The 22,060-nt window shown below is 42.1% G+C and overlaps 1 protein-coding gene across 1 annotated transcript; it reads left to right on the forward strand.

Annotated features, from left to right (window-relative positions):
* Positions 1-4,916: 4,916 nt before the first annotated feature.
* Positions 4,917-12,917, forward strand: PYGO1 (pygopus family PHD finger 1). The gene is made up of 3 exons (XM_059823903.1): positions 4,917-4,971; positions 9,437-9,522; positions 11,270-12,917. Exons 1-3 carry the CDS (start codon positions 4,923-4,925, stop codon positions 12,389-12,391), a joined length of 1,257 nt encoding a protein of 418 aa, XP_059679886.1. The 5' UTR covers positions 4,917-4,922; the 3' UTR covers positions 12,392-12,917.
* Positions 12,918-22,060: the final 9,143 nt, after the last annotated feature.

The following is a 22,060-nucleotide window of genomic DNA, read 5'->3' on the forward strand; positions in this document are numbered from 1 at the left end:
ACACATTTCTGAGACATTTTTTCATCAGTCCACTAATAACTTGTCTTACAAAGCTTAGAAAAATGTGTTTCATCAGCCAATGATGTACTATGTGATTAGACAAAGGCATGATCATTCTCAGGCTTTTTAATTGATTTCAAGGTATACCATGCCTCATATGGAAGAAAACTAACGCAATGGACTACAGAAAAAATCTTACATTCTTTCATGGACTAACTTGTAAAGCAATCTGTTCTGCATTTTTTTCCTACAAACAGTTTCGTATTCGTTTCAGATTAAAGTTGAAACATGAACAGACAATTAATTAGATTTTGGGTTGTACTTTACATTATGTGGATGACTCGTTAATGCAGAAGTTTAGACAGTCTTAATTTTTGATTAAAAGCAGAAACGAAACAGGCATGGGCTTGTGAGACCTGGTTTAAATCACCGTAACAGATGTAGCGTTCACCAGTAGGTGAGCAATTTGCACTAAAATGCCTTCCATGACTTGTGCTCAAACTGCTTCAGTTACAGTTACAATCCCTGAAATTGGCAGAGAGTTGCTCTACATCTGATAGACCTGGAAGGGACCTGGTTAACACATTTTTCCCAAGCAATACCAGCTACATAACCAGCTAGACTAAAAAGGCATAAAAAGCACATCTCTGTGTAACTTAGCACGTGTTTAGTTTTACTCCCCTGAAAAAGGGAGATGCGGAGGAGGAGAACAAATGAGTCTGGAGGAAGAGGTGTAGCTCTAGCGTAACAACAAAAACAGATTTTTAGTGTTGTCTCAGGCCTGACAGAAACTCCCTCCAGCCTTGATAAATAGCCCTATTTATCACTGTAGTATTGTGAAACATGTACAAGTTTGTAGAACTAGCACTTTAATTGGTATAACATGGAAAAGGGCCTTTCAGAAAAATGAATTAGTGATTTTATTTTTTCCTGCATAGCAGGTGGGGGAATCAAATCTACTGATGCTGGAAGACTGTTATGAGCTGAAGCTATCACAATCCATATTTCCTTAAATGTGTCCCTTTTCTCTAGCTCAACACTTCCTGGCCAGGTAGGAGAGAGACTACTGGCTGCTTGGCTTCTGTGTCCACACGCCAGAAACCTGCGCAGGTGCTGCCAGATCTTGCCGTGCATGTGCATACCTTGACACTGCCCACGCAGGCTGGACGTGCTGCTCTTCTGCATGAGCCTGCTGGACTCCCAGGTCCACGTCCATTGCACAGGGGTCCATTTCTGTCTCGCTGTGTAAGAAATCTTCTGTGATGAGCTGATAAATCACAGTATCTTGACAGGTTAAAGCCATGTGTGCTTTATTTCAGAACATACATAGCTTACATGAGAGGAAAACTTCCCCTGGTACTGGAAGTGGCAGTTGCACAGTTCAGCCAGCTTCCAGCTTTTTTCCTTCTGATGTCATGCCGCCTTCTTTCTTTCCTAATTTCATTCCTCTGGGATGAAATCTTGGCCACCATAAAATCAAACAGGACAAATCTTTCACTTTTTCCTTTTTTGAATCCCTTAAATGTCAGTAAATTTCTCTGAGGTGTTTGTATTTTTTCCATTAGCCCATTTGCATACCTTCACACATCGTCAAAATGGACTTCTATGCTACTCTCTGCCCCTGAGATGTGCAGTAGATGCACGTGAAAAGATGCAGTAAACCCCCTTTAAATGTTAATACTGCATTGTGGATCCATGTCTCATGGGTATTTCTCTCCTGATAATGCAATGTAGCGTTGAATGTTCAGACACTATGACAACAATTAGTAAGAGAACTTCCTTTACCTACTGGTGGTTTGTCCAGAAAGGCTCTTTTAGTAGCCTTCTTTTTAACCTGAATTCAGAAGGAAAGGAACCTAGAAATGACCAAAACCAGCTCTTCTATACTTAATAACATTTTTAGGCCTGATATGTCAGATGTGATTGAAGTTACTGTTACCTCAACAAAGCTACCCTTTTCAACAGTCAGTGTGAGTTATGAAGTATTAAACTTAAATAGTATTTGTTCACAACTGAGTACTCTGGCAGGGAGCAAGAGCTTCCTGTGTGGTTGGTTATTGTTAAAAAGAAAATTATTTCAGAATCACAGAATCATTACAGTTTGAAGGGAGCTTGGGAGGTCTTGACTTTGAGTCAACCTTGCACAAAGCAAGGATAATGCTGACCTTGGGCCAGGCTGTTCTGGGCTTTGCCCAGTTGGGTCTTGAAAACCTCCCAGGATGGAGATTCTACAATTTTAGTTTTTTGTCCCACCGTTTGCTTAGCCTCAAAACAATCCCCCCATACGCACGCGCCCCCCCCCCCCCCCCCCCCCCAGCCAGTTGGGACCTCATTTCAAATTATGACCACTGAGTCTCGCTTTCCTGTTATGCACTTCAGTAAAGAGCCTCTCTCTTCTTGGTAACCTCCACTTAGGCGTTGGAAGGTTGCTATTAGGTACCCCTAAGCTTTCTTAATTAATGCCAACTTTTGAGGGGAAGAAATGTTCGAGTAATTTTAAGGACAACCAGTGAGCAGCAAGGCTATCAGGTGGTGAACAGTGTTTGATAACGAGAATATTCATAGACTTTTTGGGAATATTTGAGATGCTGGTGTAGGCACCTGAGCAAGTTACTTCCCTTCAGACGCTGCGTCAGCTATTTCCAATGTAGCTTTAGAAGTGTAAAGTTGGTCCAACAGGATTCTCACGGACTGCTCACTAACGACCTGAGTACAAGTTCAAGCTGAATTTGGATGAACAGCAAAACAGACGTCATTTTTTGCCACTGGAGCACTGGGTTAAATCTGAATTCCCTGCTCACATTTCTGATGCAGTCAGTCTCCCCCTAGGAACCTTTACAGACTCAGTGACATCAGTCTGCGCATCCATAATTACAGTCTACACGGTATTACAAGGCAGCCTCGCACAAAAAGCTCATGCAGTCCTGGGAGAATCATCTAGGCCTACAGCGAGCTCCACCACAGGAAATGCAAATCTCTTCACAGATAAGACACATCTTCCTCCAAGTATAGAATAGCTCACACCCACCTTGCTAATACCCTTCTCCTCAGCAAGATTACACAAAATTAACCAGCAGATCCCACAAGAATATTGGCAATATGCTATACTTTGAGGTACATCCATTCTGGGATTTCTGCAAAGGAAGAGACTGTGGACAATTAAAAATGATGTCGAGGGAAGGACAGAAATCGACATTAAAAAAACTGAATTACTTTCTCCATTTTATTTAGTTAGACATGCAAAATGTAAAAGCAAAAACATAGTAATACCAATCCCTTAACCTTTACAGAAGCATAACTTCTGAGGGGGGAAAAAGTGTTCCAAATATAGAAAAGTACCAACTACCCATCTAACAAGAAGGTACGTAAAGAAATAGCACTGCTAGGTATTGTGAAACAAGGTCTGTGAGCAAACCCCTTACTTTACGGCTGGACAGCTTCATCCCAGTTAAGGGAGGACAAATCCTTATTAAAAAGATAATTGTTTTTGATACAGTTGATTAACAGTTTTGATGAAGTAAGAGGACTCCACCGTAACACCTCTGAAATGCAGCCATTGCAGAAGACAGGGAACGGGCGGAATGTATGTTCCCACAAAATTACAGTGACACCGGCAGTGCTTTACCGCTCATCCTGCCTTTCTTAAGGGTTTACCGACACTATGAGGGCCACCGGTTGGGCCCCGTGGGTTGTGCCTCCTCTGTACTACCCTCAGGCCAGAGACCAGACTGGAGGGCGATACCTGGACGGAGGGAGCCCCTCCTCGGAGAGGGTCCTCCCGCCGCCGTGGACCTCCCCGCCAGCCAGCCGCCGGCGCACGGTGCTTCAGCGCTTCAGATAAACGCCCGCGTGGGCTGGGAGGCACTGGAGCTGCAGCCCGGGGGGGAGAAGAACGCGCTAAGCACGTGTCGCCTGCGAGGTACGCGGTGAAGCCACTCGCGACCCGGGGAGCGCAGCCCCGACCGGCGTCTGAGAAGCGGTTCCCGCTGCGGCGCCTGACGTGGATGCCTGTGGCCAAGAAGTCGCCAGCAGGAGCCCGCGCCTTGGCCCCGGCCCTCGCGCCGCCTGCCCCTGCCGCCTCCGCTCAGGGTACAGCCTGCTCGTGCCCCGGCCCCCGCCCTCACGCGCGCTAACGGTCCTAACGGCCGCGCGCCGGGCGCGGGCCTCGCCGCCCCTCAGCCACCGCGCACGGCCGGCTCGAGCCCGCCCCGGGGCTGTCCCCGCGGCCGGCGCCTCGCCCCGCGCGTCCCGGCGGCCGCAGGCCCGCGGCGGCCGAGCGGCGGGTGGCGGCGCCAGCGGAGCCCGCCCCAGCGCGGCGTCTTTGTTCCGAGCGGGGGCGCGGGCCGGGGGCGCGGCCGGGGCCGGCAGCCCCGCGGGAAGGGCCGCGTCCCGCCGCGCGCATGGCGGGAGCGCGGGGAGCCCGGCGGAGCGCCCTGCCGCCGCCGCCGCCGCCGCAGGGGGCCCGGGAGCCGGCTGGCAACGGCGGCCGGGGCACGGCGCGGTGAGCGGCGCTGGTGGCCGGCGGGGGCGCTGTGCGGGGCCGCGGGGCCTGGCAGCCCCGGCGGCGGGCGCCGAGCGAGGCGGGCGCCCGCAGCCCGCGGGGGCCCTGCCCGGCGCGACTCGGCGCTCCGTGGACCCCCGCGCAGCTCCCGGGCAGCGGCTCTCCGCTCGCCGGCGCCCGCCTCGCCCGGCCCCCGCCGCGGGCCGCCGTAGAGCCCTCCCGCGCCCAAACTTTGCAAAGTCTGGCAGCTCCGCTACTGGGGCGGCGGCGGCGGCGGCTACGGCAGCAGCGGGCGGGGGCGGCGGCGGAGGAGGCGGGGGCGGAGGGGGCGGGGTGCGGGCCGGCGGCGGCGGCGGCGGCGGCAGCAGCATCAAAGAGCCCCGATTCCTGCCGCCCTGGGAGCCATGCGCTGCTGTCTGTAATGTCAGCGGAACAGGAGAAGGACCCCATCGCGCTGAAGAGATCCCGAGGTACGGGGGGAGCTGGGCCGGGCTGGGGGGTGGCCGCTGCTGGGGCCTAACTCCCGCGAGGAGAGCCGCTGGTGCCGCGGGGTGCGCGCAGCGGCCGGACCCCACCGCCGCTGCCCGCCGGGCTCCGGGCCGGCCGCCGCGCAGCCCGGGCCGGGCCGCCCGCGCCCCCCCCCCCCCCCGCCCCCCGCCGCGGTCCCTCCCTGCGGCTGGTGGCGGCGGCGGGGCCGGGCGGCGCGGGAGCCGCGCTAAGTTTGCACGGCGGGGCCCGGCCGGGCCCCGTGGGCTCCCGCAGCTTGCGGGCCTTGAAATGCGAAACTCGGGGCTCGCTCTGCGCGCGGATGTGACCCGCGAGTGGAGGCGTGCGGGTGCGTGGTTATGTCTCTTGTGTTTTTCTGGACGTGCTGCCCATTAGTATGCAGCGTGCATACTGTTGGTGCAAGGGAATACGTCGGCAGTGCCACATGTCCGAGTTAGTGTTGATGCAGAGCCCATAAATTACACTTGAGTGTTCGCTCTTCTCCCCCTGGTCTCGCTCTTGCACTTGATTCTAGTTGGGGGGTTGGTTTTCTCTTGTCGGGGAACGAAAAATTTACCGAAATACTATTCTTTATTAATAGCATATAGCATGGCTCTAGTGAGGTTTGAAGTATGCGTTTCTTTGAAACGCGTAAGGAGAAGGGTAGAAATACGGTATCCCTTCCGACTTCGGCTGTGCAGCTGACTTTAACGGCAGTAGCACATCAATGTAGCGTTTGTTGTGTCCTTACAGTCCTTAAAAACAGAAATACATTTCTGAATGAAATAATGAAAGCCAGTAGGGTGACTGAATTGGGTGAAAATGATGGCAAAATTGTGAGATCTGCAATTTATTGCTTCTCTTTTCCTCTCCTTCTCTTTTGCCCCTGGAATTCTATTGTTCTTGATGTTTTAAGCTTTTTTTATAGTTGGGTAAGTGGGGAAAGGTGTGGATTCTGCTATGCATGTTGTCATTGATTTATAGTTTGCTTTTCTAAAACTGTTCTAGTAACAGCTGGATTGCAACCTTGAGAATGAGGGAATGAAAATATGCAGCAGTGTTACAAAGGAGACTGGGATTCATTAGACTCCTTCACTCTCAAGCCCTGATTCTGCAGATATTTGAGCACATACAGTTTCACATGCCTGAGTTACCCACCGAGTTACATGCAATTACCATGTAATACCAAAACTGTTTACAGGATCGGGGCCACAGAATAGGCTCACCAAATCTGGTTGAAATTAGACTCTTTTTAGTTTTCTGTCTATAATGAAAAGTTTATTCGGCCATTTATGTTTCTTGAGAAAACGTTCTTACTGAGATAAAGCGCTGTTTAAAAAGACTCCGGCATCCATTCTGTAAAAACCTAGACAGAGATTTGTCAGGGAGTATGAAAAGACTTCATAGTGTATTTGCAGTATGTTGAGTATGGCATAAATGACATGCAAAGTCAGAATCTCTTAATGTGTAAACAAAGCTACAAGTTGTAGTTCTCCTGACTAACACTGAAAATGTCTATCTTGTGTATGTATGAAGTAAAAAAAGAATACGGGACTTCCCTCTTCTCCTTTTCCCAATTGTAAATGGCTGAAATACATTTTCTCTGTTTTTTTAATAAGGGAATAGTTATCAGATATGTATATCTCTAGATCCATTACATATATGATGTCCCAGTCAAAAGGATTGTATTTTGTCCTGGAAAATTAGTCTCAGACGATGAAATAATTTTTTGCATCCTTAATGCAACGTTCCAAAATGCTCGGTACACCTTTTAATGAAAGTCTGTGTGGTAGGTACCAAAAGTGACTTTCTGGAAAGTTTGTTTTGGCTGCATGAAAATGACCCTTATTCACTCTTTTTTGGAGGTATGCTAGGACTAACATTCTGTTTCCTTTCATGTATAAATTAAATCATTATAAAATCCACAGGGAAAATATAAATTCGTAGGGCTAAATCAAATCATTGGCCTCACACAGCGAGAACTGAAAATACAAAAGCTTTATACCTTTCCAGACGCAGGACTCTGTCTTGCAAACCTAGGCATATGAATGGCTTCACCCGTGGAAGTAATTCATGTAGAAATCAGTGGAACTCATCACTGGAATTGTAATAGTCATATGCTTATATTTTTGAAGACTGTGATCCCAGAGAGGGAATTTATACGTAATTTTATAAAAGTTTTGACTTATGCTACTGTAAAACAGCATTTGCATATGATCCTCAGTATTCTACTTGATCATAGATTTACTAATGTCTGTGCTGCTGGTTGTTGGAATTTATTAAAAGAAATCTGAATATTTGTAATATTGTGCTATCAGTGGTTAACGTTGTTTATGTGTTAAGAGTACAGGACCATGAACAGGAGTGTATTTTATGCAGTTGTCAGGAACGGTGTTCACAGTACAATCTCCCACTGAATTTATGAAAAACATATAGGAATGCTGGAGAAGAAGCTAATGGAAATTGCAGGGACAGTTTTGAGCAAATAGTTTATCAAGAAGATTATTTACAGAGTTGGAATTTAAGGGAGATTTGTCATCATTCTTTATGTAAAACTTTATGCAATGATTACTTAGCACTCCGCTGCATTAACTGTAGATACTTCATAGCACGCTAAGTATATGCAGGATTTTATATTCTAAATCAAGGCAAAAAGGACTGTTTTTTAAAGAGTACTCCCTAGTTACTCTGATGGTAGGTTATACTGGGCTATGTTATGCTCAAGCACGAGTTTATTTTGATAACATGGTCGTGACTTCATGCCCTAGTCCTTGAAATTCAGACTTAAAATTTGATAGGTGATTATTTGGGTTGTCCATGTATCTTCCTTATGTATAATGAAAAATGAAATTAAATTTCAACAGTGACGGCCAAAGCCATTTCAAAGCAGAGGCAGAACTGGATTCTTATTTGAGGTAGGACTGGTAAATTCCCTGAAACTTCAAAAAGGGGAGGAAGGAAGTGCTAGGAGTGAAAATTTGTCAGGCCTCCTTTGATCAGGAGTATTTGAAGTAACTGTTGGATATTTTAGCTTGTATACAGTAGGTCTACTTCTTCCCTGTGAGAAGAGATTCTGTGTTACTTTACTGAATAGTTCTAAAGCTGCTTTAGGTGTCTGCTGGGAATACTTGTCTAACGTAGAGCAGAGTAATGTCATACTTTATGCTTCTTTGTGTAATACTATGATAATTCACAGTTCTCTTCAAGTTGCCTTTGGTAATAAAGACAAACCCATATGTTCAGCTGTATGCTTGCATCTTGATAAAGTTTGACTTGTATTCTGAATATGAGTTTTAAACAAATCACAGTAAAATTTTTAGGTTGGATTGCCCACTTCTTACTGTTCTATACTGTTGGGGTTTTTTTTTAAAGAGCAAATAAGCTATTATCTTAATGGGCTTGGGAAAAAATGAATTAACATACAGTTTCTTAATGTAATGATGTCAGTATATTAACATATGTTGCTCTCCTATCACCTGAAAGTGATTTTTTTCATACTTCAGCTCAGGGTTTTCTTCGCATTCCCATATGATAGCAAATCCACTTGAGCCCCATGAGGGCAGACCAAATGGCATGATAAGGAATGTGCTAGAATTTTTTTTTTTTTTTTTGGTCTATGGTCTAACTAGAGTTTTAAAAATGAAAGCCGCGATTTATACAACTGAGAGCTTGTCCCGCTGTTACGAAAGGTGAAGAATCCCAGGTGAAGTACAGATATCTCTTTGTATTGCTCAGAGTCAAGTCTGATTGAGTGAGCAATAAAATGAACATTCTTTACTTCTTTTTGTGCCAGAGCAGCCATGCTCAATTACTCTATGAGGTTTCTGCAGAGTAGGGCAGGTTCGCTTAGAGCCCCTCTCATTTTTGGCAGGTGTCTTTTTGTTTGATCAAGTCTTGCATTTAGCAAGATTTAGATCTGATAAACTGGAGATCTGTCTAAACAACACGGCAGGTTTTTATTGGTTTTCATTCATGGATCTACTACTGTTTGCTTTTTCCTTCATGGCATATTTTAACGTACGGTTGTGTATTGGTACAGTGAGCTTGATGAATGCTATGTCTGTGTAAGTTAAATAGGAGGTGAATCTTAGTCATGGTTTTAAGCAGGACTTTTGAAAGTTTTATGCATTATGCAAACAAGAAATACGTCTAACTGGTGAAGATGTTAAGAACCAAGGGACAGATAAACATAAAATAAATGGAAATGTTTATTCCAACTGTAATGAGCATGAATTGGACATTAAAGTGGTAATAGAGTAAGATAGCTGTATACGAGGTATGCTAACTTTTGCCTCCAGATGTTTGCTCCTTAAGGACTTGCAATTTAAGGCACCAGAATTAATGCAAGTTCAGTATTTGTAAGAGAGATCTGTTGCTATGACAGAGTCAAACTTAAAATACAGTCTGTAAGAAAACTAATTCAGTATTGCACTGATTGAAATTTTGTAGGTGGTGACAGTGGATTGGATGGGTTAGGAGGACCAGGAGTACAGCTTGGAAGCCCTGATAAGAAAAAGCGCAAAGCAAATACGCAGGTAAATTCCCTTTGGTTCTTTTGATTTTTTTCATAAATAGTGCACTCAGATGTTGTTTGCTGGTACGACTGTCTTGCAAATACCAGTCCAGAATATCAGTCTATTCTCACAAATAGTGGTTACATACAAAATATTTCAGTTGTACTGTGAAGCTGAAATCTTCATAATACTAGTTATTCTCACTGAAGTTATTTTAATCTCTGTAGGTTGCCAAAGACCTATAAAGAGAGGAGCGTAGTGGGACTGCAACAACTTGTATTTTACCATATGGATTTGATTCTGAGACAGACTTTCTTTTAATGACTTTGTAGCCATTGGTAGAAATCTGTACAGCATGAGTAGCTGCCATGAGACCACTTTTCTTCTTAGTTTTATTCCTCTCTGTGTAGGTTTGTGGGCTAATGGATCAGTACCGTTTGTTAATGCTTTGACCAAACTCTTGGCATATTCCCCAAGTGATTTTCAAGCAAAAGCTGTGAGGCAGGTTCGGCTCCTTTCCAGTGAATCCCTGCAATTTGGCATTTCTATACGGTTTCTGTTTCCAGAAAAGGAAGCCTGAATACAAAACATTTAAAGCAATTAGATTTCTCTAGTGCAGAATTTTCATTTGTGTGTTCATTCAGCTTTGAGTGAGAGTATCTGTTAATTTGGTATTGCCCAGTGAGAGTAATTTTATTTCTGTAGGTCAAACAATCACTTTCTGTTAGGCCTATCCAGATTCCATTGAGATGTGGATCTGTTTTCTTAATTTTTGTTTTGTTTTAAAGTAGTCATGGTGAAACCTGCTCTGAGAAATACTTAGTTAATTTAAGGGTTTCAGACCTCTTTCTTGGGTGGAGCTTTTCTTGTGTTCTGGAATGGTTGTAACTGTAGAGGACATGCAGATTAGTATCCTCTCTTCTTTTACCAGCTTCAAAATTCGCAGCACAGCAGAAATCTTTCTGGGAAAAAAATAATGTTCAGTCTTAGTTTATTAGTATTTAAGAGGAAATGTTTTCTGTGAGCACAGTTAGCATGAGGGTGAACCAGCTAGATGTTCCCCACAGGCTAGTCTAGAATGAAATTCAATTGTATAGCCACTCTGACATTTAAACAGCCTCTGGGCTCCATTAAACACTTGATTATGCTCTGTAACCAGAAATCCTTGTATTTTATACCTACTGACTATGCTTTGCAGACTGTCCGCAATCACTGAATGCTCATAAGGGGCACCTCTGTTTGGTACGCAGAATATAGAAAATTCCTATATGCAGACTCCTATATTCTAGATATCTTTTTTTAGGGTTATAGTAACATTAAGTTTGTATATCCTCGTAGAAGCGGGGTGTCTTAAGAGATGTATATTCAGTAAAATGAACCCACAATGAAACTAAGGAAATGCTTCAAAACTGCCCTTCAACATTTGGAAACATTTTGTGCATGTGTTTATGTGACACGTGGCTTTCTGTATTGTTGCTTTTCTTATGTAAAAGATTAAGAAATAGAAGTCAAGCATCAAGTAGTGTTTTTCAGAAGCATGGTTATGCAACTGCACAATTTTTAAAACACTGAGATAACTATATAAATCACCATGTTATTTGGAGCCCAAACTCCTCTCTTGCCTTTGTACTGAAATTTCAGACAGCCTAGCAGGGTACAGTAGGTGAGCTTTACACAGTAGCGCTGCTAATCCAGGACCTTTGTGGTTGGCCTGTCTTGCAGGGAAATACTAAAACTAATTTAAATGTTGTATTTAAAATATTTTTAGGGATCATCATTTCCTCCTCCATCTGAATATGCTCCACCGCCGAATCCAAGCTCTGACCACCTTGTAGCTGCAAATCCATTTGATGACAACTATAATACTGTGTCTTATAAACCACTTCCTTCAGGAAATCCATATTTTAGTAATCCTGGTTATCCTGGCTTTGGAGGCTATAACACTTTCAGAATGCCACCTCACATGCTGCCCAGAGTGTCCTCGCCCTATGGTGGTTCTTACTCCCTCAGAAACCAGCCACATCCCCTTCCTCAAAACCCTGTGGGAATGGGTTTTAGCCGACCCCACTCTTTCAGCTTTGGTCCGCATGATAACCCAAGTTTTGGGAATCAACCACCTTATAGTAGTGGTCATATAAATCAAAACGTCAATATGCCTGGTCAGCATTTCAGACCAAATCCTGGTGAGAACTTTGGCCATTCTGGTCAGATACCTCACCCTGATGTGCCATCTAACTTTGGTCCTGGAAACAATCCAAGTTTCCCAAATTCTCAGCTAGAGTCAAACCATTCTTTTGTTCCTCCACCAAACACGTACAACCAGACAAAATCATCTGCACAAAAGCAAGACTTTAGTCAAGGTGCAAGCAAAGCATCCAGCCAGAACACTGCTGCTCATCAGCATCATCACAGGTCAGAGGACATTGTAAGTCAAGGTAACAGCGACCTAAAAAGTGTTACTCGAAACAATGTGGTAAATCAGGAAAATAGCCATTCTAATAGTGCTGATAACACTAATGCTGGTCATTCAAATGGGACTCAGAGTAAGTCCCGCCAGCCTCGAGGTACTACTGAAGGATGCAACTCTGAAAAGAGCAGCAAAACACCCCTTCATCCCAGTCGTCATGGTCACTCGTCCTCTGAACCCGTCTATCCATGTGGAATTTGTACACATGAAGTTAACGATGACCAGGATGCCATCCTGTGTGAAGCTTCTTGTCAAAAATGGTTTCATCGGATCTGTACAGGCATGACTGAGTCAGCTTATGGCCTTCTTACAGCAGAAGCGTCAGCAGTATGGGGTTGTGATACTTGCATGGCTGACAAGGATGTCCAGTTAATGCGTACAAGAGAGACTGCAGGACCACCTGCATTGAATACGGATGGCTAACAATGTGTGGTAGTGGTTGAAATACTTGTGATGCAGATTTGGTTACAAATTGGGTACTTCATGTTCTGCAGACAATCAGTTGCGTTTCATTGCTGTCATCTTTTTTTCCCTAATCTCTTTTAATTCATAAACTTCCATCTCAGTTTTTGTACTCTTAGTTTTATGTGTGCAAATGTTTTACAGGATGGAATATTTTTTGTTTCTGATTAACTGTAAAACATAACTGACAACTGATCAGAAGTAGGATGTGCATTGGCAATTTTACTGAAGGCAAATATGTGCCTGTATGAATAGCCACTAATTTGCTAGTGTTAATGTGTTAACTGACACCAGCATTTAGTGCTTGGTTTTAATGGTACTGTATTTGCAAGTACTCATTAAATTATTTTTTTGGGGGGTGAGTGTCCATTACTGATGTTCTTGCTATCCTTTGAATATGGTGGAGATGACATGGAGGAATGTGCAGTACTGATAGTTTTTATTTTAGGGTAAATACAGAGAATTCCGTATGTGCTTTTTCCTATTTTTGAAGTAAAGCATTAACACACTATTCAAAAAAGCAATGACTTCATGCTTAGTAATGCAGTGAAACCTGCTAACCCTTACACGTTTATATTTCCTTGAAAAGGTAATGATATCTTTTGATGCCTCAGCAAATAGTTGCTGAAGACTCTTGCCAGGGCTTGCAGTATTTGGAAATAGTTACAAAGTATGATTAAATTGGAAAAAGAACACATCAAGTTTATGAAGTCCAGTGCTTTAAATCTAGAGAATACCAAAACTAGGGTTGCATATGTAACCTTAATTCATTTATCTTAAGCACGTACATTAGGATACAGTCTCTGCATCTGTCACGGTTGTGCAATCATGCACACCTCTCTCATCCTTTCTCATCGATGGTTCTAGTCTCCTGCTGCAGTGCTGCCTGAGAATTGTGAATGAACTAGTGCAAGGCAAGTCCTCCCCATCTTCTAGGGCGTTCAGCTGGAGCCTGCTCAGTCATCCTGAGCTTACACAGTCCACTTGGCATGAAGGAGGGTGCGAGGCAATGGAGTGTGCTCAGCACAGGCTCTGAATTGCAAGATAATTTGGCCAGCAGAGTCTTAAAACTGAATTCCCACCACTCTCTCAGTCAGTCTTGCAGTGAGGGTGTGGGAAATCTAGGGTGAAGAAAAATACAGCTTTCACATCAGGTGAGTTTAGCGAAATTAGAAGTTTAGCTTCTTTGCTAAACTTGCTATCCTACTGACAAGTATGAAAGGCACTACAGCTTCATGTGTGATGCTAAGAATTCTATTTTAATATGGGTAATTTGATCTTATTCTTGATCTGAAAAATAACCCCCTTTTTTTTTAACATGGGGAAACATCTTGCCTTGAAGACTTCAGCCTTAGCAGTGTGATAAAGTTGCATATGCAACTGAAAATGAGTGTTTCTGTAGAGAGAAGTGTTGTTTTAACTTAATAAAAGGTGGTAGTGTAATAACAAGACTCTGTAATACTCACCACTGTACTAGGAACTGTTAGTTTTTAAACAATCGTATGTCAAGCATTACAGGTACTAGTCATGTTCCTTAATGTGATAAATTTTTCAGGTCTGTGGTGATGAGTGATGTAGGAGCCTATATAGAATACAGTTATCTATATAAAGAGGTAGTTTTTATGGTAAGCTATGCTAATGAGTGAAAAGTAAGGCCTGTTTGCTAGTTGACCATTGTGTTTGATTTTTTTAATGGGCTCTATTGTGGTATTTTCCTGGAAGATACTGTGCAGATCTACATCATTGTCCTGGTTTTATTTTAAAAGTGGAAAGTTTTTTTATACTCGGATTTTTACCGGAGAAGTGTGCAGTATTGCCCTCCTCTTCTGTCTTGCCTCTCATCAGGAAAAAGGAAATAATGTCTAAAGTGTAAATGACACAATTCATATCTTGAGCATTTCCTGTATGGAGATGTAAAGAAAGTGTAAGGCAGATCGAGGGCTTCTGTTTTCATCATTATTTGCTTTATTTAGTACAGAGACTAAACTTAATCTTGTTTTGTTAGAGGTGTGATATTTAAAAGCAAACAGCAAAAAAACCAACTAAGCAACAAACTCTGTTACACAGATTTATTCTTCAGTAGTTTTCCTAATGACTGAGTGACTGTTAGAATTTGCTTTTGGTATCTAAAATAGAAATTAAACCAAATCTAGTCAGATAGATTTGTTCCTCTGGGAATTAGTTTAATCTCTGCAACAATTTGCACTGTGAAGGTAGTGGAGCTGGTTCAGACTTACAGCAATGTAAATGAAATAAAAAATTTTGCTTAGTGAAAATTAAACAAAAGCTCCAATGTTGATATTGTTACCCAAGTGTGCCGTTCACAATACCTTTCCAACTCCTACAACCCATTGCTTTTGTGAGAAGATGTTTGGGGCATTTGTTCTCAGAAGTCCGTTTAATGTTTTAACATTTTGGAGCAGATACTGTATTTAAAATAACCATGTATTTCTTAATCTCTTCCTCAACCCTACATGAAGTTAGGCAAGTGTTTTCTGTATTAGCTAGCAAGACATAAGAATTTAAATACAGTGTTCTTACAAACTTAAAATCAACTGGAGTATCATTTTATAAGGCCTTAAATTGTGTATTTGTGAAACTTGATCTAACAATTTATTTCCGTTTTTTCTAAACTGGTACTGTGTTGGGTTTGTAACCCAATAAATTTTCTGCATTTATTAACCTAGAAGTTCAAGGCATTAGCAAATGACAATTATATCAAACAAAACCAGAAGAACAACAAAACCAAACTTGTTATCACACTGATCATAGAGATATGGCTGATTAGGATCTCCAAAAGTCATCCAGCCAATATGCTTGCCCTACTGATAGGCTCTTGGCATACGTGGACTCTGTATCTAGAGAGAGAGGTTATACTTTGTTTTTCTCTGCATGTATTGACTAGTAGTAGTTCAAGTATGCACAGGAAAAACAACGGTCATGTTTTGTTAGTAAGGTACTAGGAAAATGTCAGCTGGTTAGAATTAGAAATTAGTTATAGAAGGGTGGGTGGGAGGGAGGGTTGATTAGAATAGGTGAGGTTTTTTGTAATACTCTACATGAAACAATTTGTATTGAACTATCATGTGCTTCTTTCATTACTAGTGATTCAGACTGTACTGGTGCTGCACACCAAAAATATTGCAAAGATTTTGTAAATCTTACAAACCTTAACATTTTTGTGGGAAATGCCTGTGTCCTTTTTAAATAGCTCCTTGTCATGGTCAGAAGTGCAGCCTGTATTGCCCAAAATGTTCTCTTTTTTTTTTCTTTTCTTTTTTTTTTCCCCTAGGCTGCAATAAGTAGGTATAAACTAGATTGAACCGTCCTTAATACTTAAGGTTTTTGCCAGAGACCAGTTGTAAATGAGAAAATATGTAATTTGTTCTTTAAAATACTTGTTTTATTGGTGTCAGGGTAGGTGACACTGCTGCATGTAGGCTAGAGGGTAGGTATCAAAAATCCTGTTTCTGGCTGTTTCACTGATCCCTTCTACAACTTGAGACAAGCAGGTTAACTGTTTGTGCCTCAACCTCTTCTTTCAGAAGATCAGACTAACACTTCCTGAGGGTGTTCAGAGGCCTAGTTATTATTTGAGATCTTCAGATGAAAGAGACTAGAGAAAAGTAATAAAGTTTGCTCTATTTAAAACAAAAATATAATTTTGGGGGCTGCTCAAAGAAGAATATTTCATGACCTCTGAAGTTTTTCATCTAAGAACCAGTTTTGTAATCGCATTTTTCAGGCTTAACTTCAAGCTCGTGAGAATTAACAAAGTCAGTGGAACTGCATGCACACAGTCAAGAACGTTTCTAAGTGTTTGCAGTTCGGGGCCTATCATATTTGCAAGTGAAATGCTTTTTATGGTTTGAGATTTTTACAAAATCAATGGTGTTCAAATGTAGCACCTTTTTAACATTTGTCTTTATTCCAACTTAATAAGATAACACATCTGCATTAAATATATCCCTTTCATTTTATAAATAAACATTGCCTGGCAGTAAAAGTATCGGTGTAACATTTTTAAAAAAGGAAGTCATGCTTCTTATCATGTTGTATGTGACTTAAATGACTGTTTCATATTAAAACTAATCTTTCCTTATGTACTGCTTAAATATACCTGTTTTGGGATATCAGTTCAGTACTTTTTATACAATCTTGAATGTGTTCCACATTGGTGACATGTATTTTTGCAACAACTGTTTTGTTTCGATTTTAAATTAGAGCATGTCTGAATTAATACATGCATTAGTGCTGTGGTGTGTGGCAAAGTTTATGTATGTAATTCAAATTGGAAGAAAGTTTCCAGACTTTGTCCAACATTAACCCTGTGGCCAGGGATTAAATTACTATGTAATACAAATTACTTCATATCACGATGTGTTTTAAGCTACTCTATGAAGTATGTGAAACATTATTGTTTATGGATTGGTAGCCGGCATGGTATCTTGCATAGAATGAGGTATGATAGATGGTAGCAGTTCATGGTAATTAAAACTGCCTACCTTTCAGAACACCCAGCACTTATGTGCATTGTCATCTTGTTGCCATAACTGTTAGGATGAATTTCTTAATGTTATCCGCTGACAAATGGGTGAACATTTGGTAATAAGCTCATGGGTGTGAAAATTCTATTCTAACACTCTTTAGTTGGTTTACAAAACATGTAATTTTTCTATTTATTGGATGTGATTAGATACATGCAGGAGGATGTAGAACTGGATGTATTTTAAAGTTATTCTGCAATTACCAAGTTTTGTCTGAAGCTTTTTATATTAGAGTAGACTCTTCCTTAAAATTGGAAAATTAAGTGTACTTAGCAGAACTCTTAAGGCAATATAACTATCCTACACTACATCTTGAGTTATGCACATTCACTTCTTTGTATGGAACTCCTCTGATCTCTTGTTGGCTTGCGGTTTATATGGAAATAAAGGGTCCCTTTAGTGCCCTAGTGTTGTGTGTCATCAGTTCTGAGGTAATTAATTCTGAATGGTGTTCAGCCCCTTAGAGGTGCTGCCTATCGCTTAAAGTATTCGATGTTGCCCTTAGTGTCTGCGTTCAGAAATGGCTTATCCCAACATCATAGGGAATACCTATTTTTGTATTGTTTGCCACACATGATTAATTTTCCTTTTCATGTTCAAACAAACTGACTGTCTCAAAATAATTTTTGATCCAACCCCACCTTTTTACTCGGAGGCTTGTGCACTGTAATTCAGGAATTGCTGTATTGGAGACAGTTTGGGATTGGAGTCATGAGAGATGTTGTGTCTATTCCTAGACACTCATCTCATCTTCTAAAGGATGTTCTAAATCTGAACTTAAGGAGGGCAAACTTTTAATATATTTAATCTTTTTTTTTTTGCCTTTCTTGATTTTTTTTTTTTTTTTTTTCTGAAATGTGAAATAATACAGAGTTGTTGAGGGATTTTTACTTTAAAAGACAGTCTCTCCTTCAAGCTTTTGTATATGGTCTTTAGAGAAGATACTGGTTTTTAGGGCCTTCAGACTTGGAAAGTTTTTGTCCACATTCTCCTTTCAGTGTTAAAGATAAGTTCAAAAAGGCAAGTTACCAATCTACTGCCATCCAAACAGTGCAAAATATAAGCTGATGAAGATTGCTGACATTTAATTTTTTTGTTAATAATTATGTGGTATTTTACCTTTTAGAAGAACATATATCAGAATCTGATTCAAGCGTTCTTGGAAAATGTATATGATAAATTTTGTCCAGCACTGTATGTAACTTTGTTGCTTTCTGTTTTCTGGTTTCAGTTTCTTTTAAAATAAAGATAATTTTTGCGGGGAAGTTGCCTGTTGATTTTTATGAAGATGATGTAATGCCTAGATTAACTCTTCTAACATTTTGCCTGTGAGAATGCATTTAGATCAAGCATAATCCTGCAAGAAACATTATGAGGTCGTATTGATCAGAAAAGACAGCTCCTGCCTCTCTTGGAGAGAGGTCTGCTGTTCTGTAAAGGCATTAATCTGAAGTAACTTCAAAGCAAATCAGAAGAGGTCTTGCATTGCAAGCCCCATTTCTTTCTTACAGGATGGGAGGGAAGGCTCAGGCATCATTTGGCTAAATAGATTTTTATTTTATTTTATTTTTTTAGAGCTTTCTGTACTTGGGAAGAGATTATGCAAAGAATTATTTATTCTAATTTATAAAATTATTACTAAGCTATTCCTGATTGTTGAAATGCCAGAACTAACACATACTAAATCAGTACCTTACCAATAATTTTCAAAAGCAACTGGTATGGGTGATCCCAAGCCACACAAGCAAAACAGTTCATTGGAATAAATAGCATCTCATAAAATGTTCCTGTTCTTACAAAAATATGGAGGGATGAGAGAAATAAGAGAGAATTTTGAAAGGATGGGAGGAAAAAAGGGTTATTTAAGAAATTAAAGATAAAATGTAAACACACCCCCCCCCCCATATTAAAGCCTTTGAAGCTATTAGAAGTGAAATAAGAGATGTATGTATGTATTGGCAACTGGAAGGTCCAGAGTATTAGTAATATTATTAAGATTTGACTGCAATATAAATCGCCATCTTTCGTAGCACAGGAGGCGGAAATTTAAAAGTAAAGTTTTCCAGGGAAAATTTTAACTCCTTTCATTACAAAATTTCTTGCACTTCTGACTGATAAGTTAGCGCCAACAGAAGAAAGATCCTGGATGGACCTCTCTTTAGGTTTGCTTAGCAAAAGTGTCGTAGCAAGAGCTCAGTCATTTGTCCAAGTAAGCTAGCAATGTGGAATGTTCATGACATAGGTGGTATTTCTGCAGATTCACAACAATACAAGACTTAAGGTTGATCCAAGACCTTGCTCAGCCCCTTTGTGTCTTTTAGCAGCTACATCTGCTACTTTGACTTAAAAATGCATTGGTGACATTTACTGTGTTTTTGAGTCAAATACATAGCTTTGCATTGGACATCTAGCTTTTAAGTAAATAGACTTTTTTGTTAATGTATTGGAGCTATTTTGTGTAACTTGAGAACACGACATAGAGGTAACCATAACTATGTCCTGTCTTGTAAAGTGTGTATACATAGTGTGTTCTTTCTGGCAGGAATAAATAATAAGCTGCATCATTTCAGTATGTTCTTTGTGATTAAACTAAAAATGACACTTGGATGACCAAGGCAGAAGACCGGCACTCAACAAATCTAAGACTTTTATTGTCCGTGAATGAACTCTCTAAAACGGAAGGATGCATTCTGGATGGCTACAGCTGCATTCTGGAGTGGTAGGAGATTTTGAGTTACTGTTAAATTATAATCGTTCTAGCCAATGCTGCTATTGGAACACCCTGATTTAAAACAAAACAAAACACTAATCCCTCCAACCCCCAACTCTTCCATTACTTCATCTAGGAAGCAGGCAAGTGGGATTTTGACTACTGTGTGCAGTTTTGGCCTCTCCATTTTCAGTATAGTAGAACTGGCAAAGCTTTGGAGGTTGGAAAGGAAGATAAAGCTATGTAAAAGAAATGTAAGTAAGCTAAGAGTCTTTCTAGGAAAAAAGAACATCTCTTAGGGTGGAGAAAGGTCTATAAAAAACTGAATGGCACAGAAGGGATGTTTAGAACTTCCTTGTTTCATCCTTGTCTGCACTTGCCTGATGTTTGTCTTGCAGTACAGACAACTAAGAGATATTAAATAAAGGTAACACAAGACCAGGTTTAAAATAAACAGGATGAGTTTTGTTCTCCCAGGGAAAATCTTTTCTCAGCTTTTATTTACTTATTTATTTTTCTCTTACAGTTCCTTAGACTGATAACAGTCTGTTTATGGAGACATCATGGTTTAAGTCTAGGTTCAGAACTATAAACCACAGAAGTGTCATCTTTTGCTGCTGCAGCTGACAGCAAGGCTCTTACACTATGCTGCAGATCCTACCGTAAGTCTGGAAACACGTATCGTGCAAGGTTTAAAAAAAAAAAAAAAAAAGTCATGTGCCAAAAATACCTAAAGCATTTTGACTTTCAGTTAAATCTCTTTCCTCTTGTACTTTTGAATGCTCTTGGATTGAGGAATTTAATTCAGTTCTCAGATTCCAGTCCATGCAAGCATTCATCCAGATGATAGTGATGTGGGTGAGTGAGGGTGGAGATATCATATCAATTACAATGGATTTCTTGTTCTGAAAAAGTTTTAAACCTCTGTGATACCTGTTTTTTTATATATATATACACATATATATATACACACACACACACATAGACACATTACTTAATAGTAACCACTATGATTTGAACATTGCTCTGGAATATAGATAATAGAACATAAAAATTCAATCTCCAGTGATACACATCAGAAATCTTAGCTAATGTGTGCAATGTTAAACTACATTTTTCTTGGTCATATTTTGAAAGAAAGAAAAGGGGTAAAACTAGACTTTGGTTCTGGATTTTCTCCAAATAGTTCTAAGTAATTGTACACTTTTGAGGAAGTTAAACATATCTGAATGTTTATCCAAATGTGTTTGGCTTGCTGTTCAACCCATATTCCCCAAAGAGCAGTTGCTTTCTATATACTAGACTTTATTTTGGCAGATACGGTGTTACTGTTTGTTTGAAGAAAGTTGAGCAACAATGTGCAAACCTCCTGAGTTTTTGGCAAAGACAGCAAAACAGACAATATTGCGAGGCAATAGCATGGAGCTGCCAGTATGACCAAATTATTTTTAGAGGACATCTGGAAGTTTCAGTGTATTGCTAAATCAGTTCTCAGCTTTTAATATTTTTTACCAGAAATTCTCAAGCTAACAGCAGTTTGTCTCTTTATGGAAATGTATTTGGATAATAGGAGCTGCATTCCTTCCTGCTCTGCTGAGGTGTGAGTGATGAAAACCAGAACATTGCCTTGCGGTTGCTCTCTCTCGGTAAGTCAGCGGGCCAGCACCCACAGTAGCCTTTCCATCAGCTGATCTCGCTAAGCGTTAGGAAGTCAAAAGTCCTATACGTTCACCCAACTTCCCGCACTGTTACTTTGAGCCCCGGGGACAGGTTTTGTTGGTTTAAACTGTGCAGAGGGCTCGCAGGAAGAGCACGTCACTCGCTGGCTTGGGTGGCCTGCCCCGCTCCGCCGTTCGCAGGGGGCCCGCACCCCGCCCTTCTCGCCCATCTCGGGCGGCGCGGCGGGCTGGGGAGCCCTGGCTGCGCGCTGGGCCCCGCGCCGGGCAGGGCCGGCGGCAGGCTCGGTGGGAGCCGCGGCTGCCCTTTGCCGCCGTCGCTAGCAGGTGGGCTGGCTGCGGCGGGGCTGGCTCCTGCTCCCGGGGCTCCCGCGGCGCCTCCAGGCCGCCGCTCTCCCGCACCGCCTGGCGCCCGGCGCGTTGCGGATCGCGCCGCTGCCGCCGTGTTCCTCGGCAGCAGCGGGGAAGGGGAACCGCGGGGTCCCGGGAGGGGGCGAGGGGCCCGGGCCTGCGGTGCCCCCGAGAACCCGCCGCCTCGGGGACCACAACTCCCAGCGCGCGCCGCGGCCCGCCCCGCTCTGCACGGGGCGCCATTGGCTAAGGCCGGGGGGTTGGGCCGGCAGGCGCCTTCCGGGGCAGCGCCGACGGGGCCCGGAAGTGTTCTCGAGAGCACCGGAAGCTCTCCTGGCCCTAGCAA

The sequence above is a fragment of the Gavia stellata genome, chromosome 13 (genome assembly GCF_030936135.1).
Source record: "Gavia stellata isolate bGavSte3 chromosome 13, bGavSte3.hap2, whole genome shotgun sequence".
Lineage (NCBI taxonomy): Eukaryota > Metazoa > Chordata > Aves > Gaviiformes > Gaviidae > Gavia > Gavia stellata.

Coding starts and splice junctions, on each gene's coding strand:
- PYGO1 (XM_059823903.1), top strand. CDS start 4,923: ATGTCAGCGGAACAGGAGAAGGACCCCATCGCGCTGAAGAGATCCCGA. Junction 4,972..9,436: donor CGCGCTGAAGAGATCCCGAG/GTACGGGGGGAG, acceptor GAAATTTTGTAG/GTGGTGACAGTGGATTGGAT. Junction 9,523..11,269: donor AGCGCAAAGCAAATACGCAG/GTAAATTCCCTT, acceptor AAATATTTTTAG/GGATCATCATTTCCTCCTCC.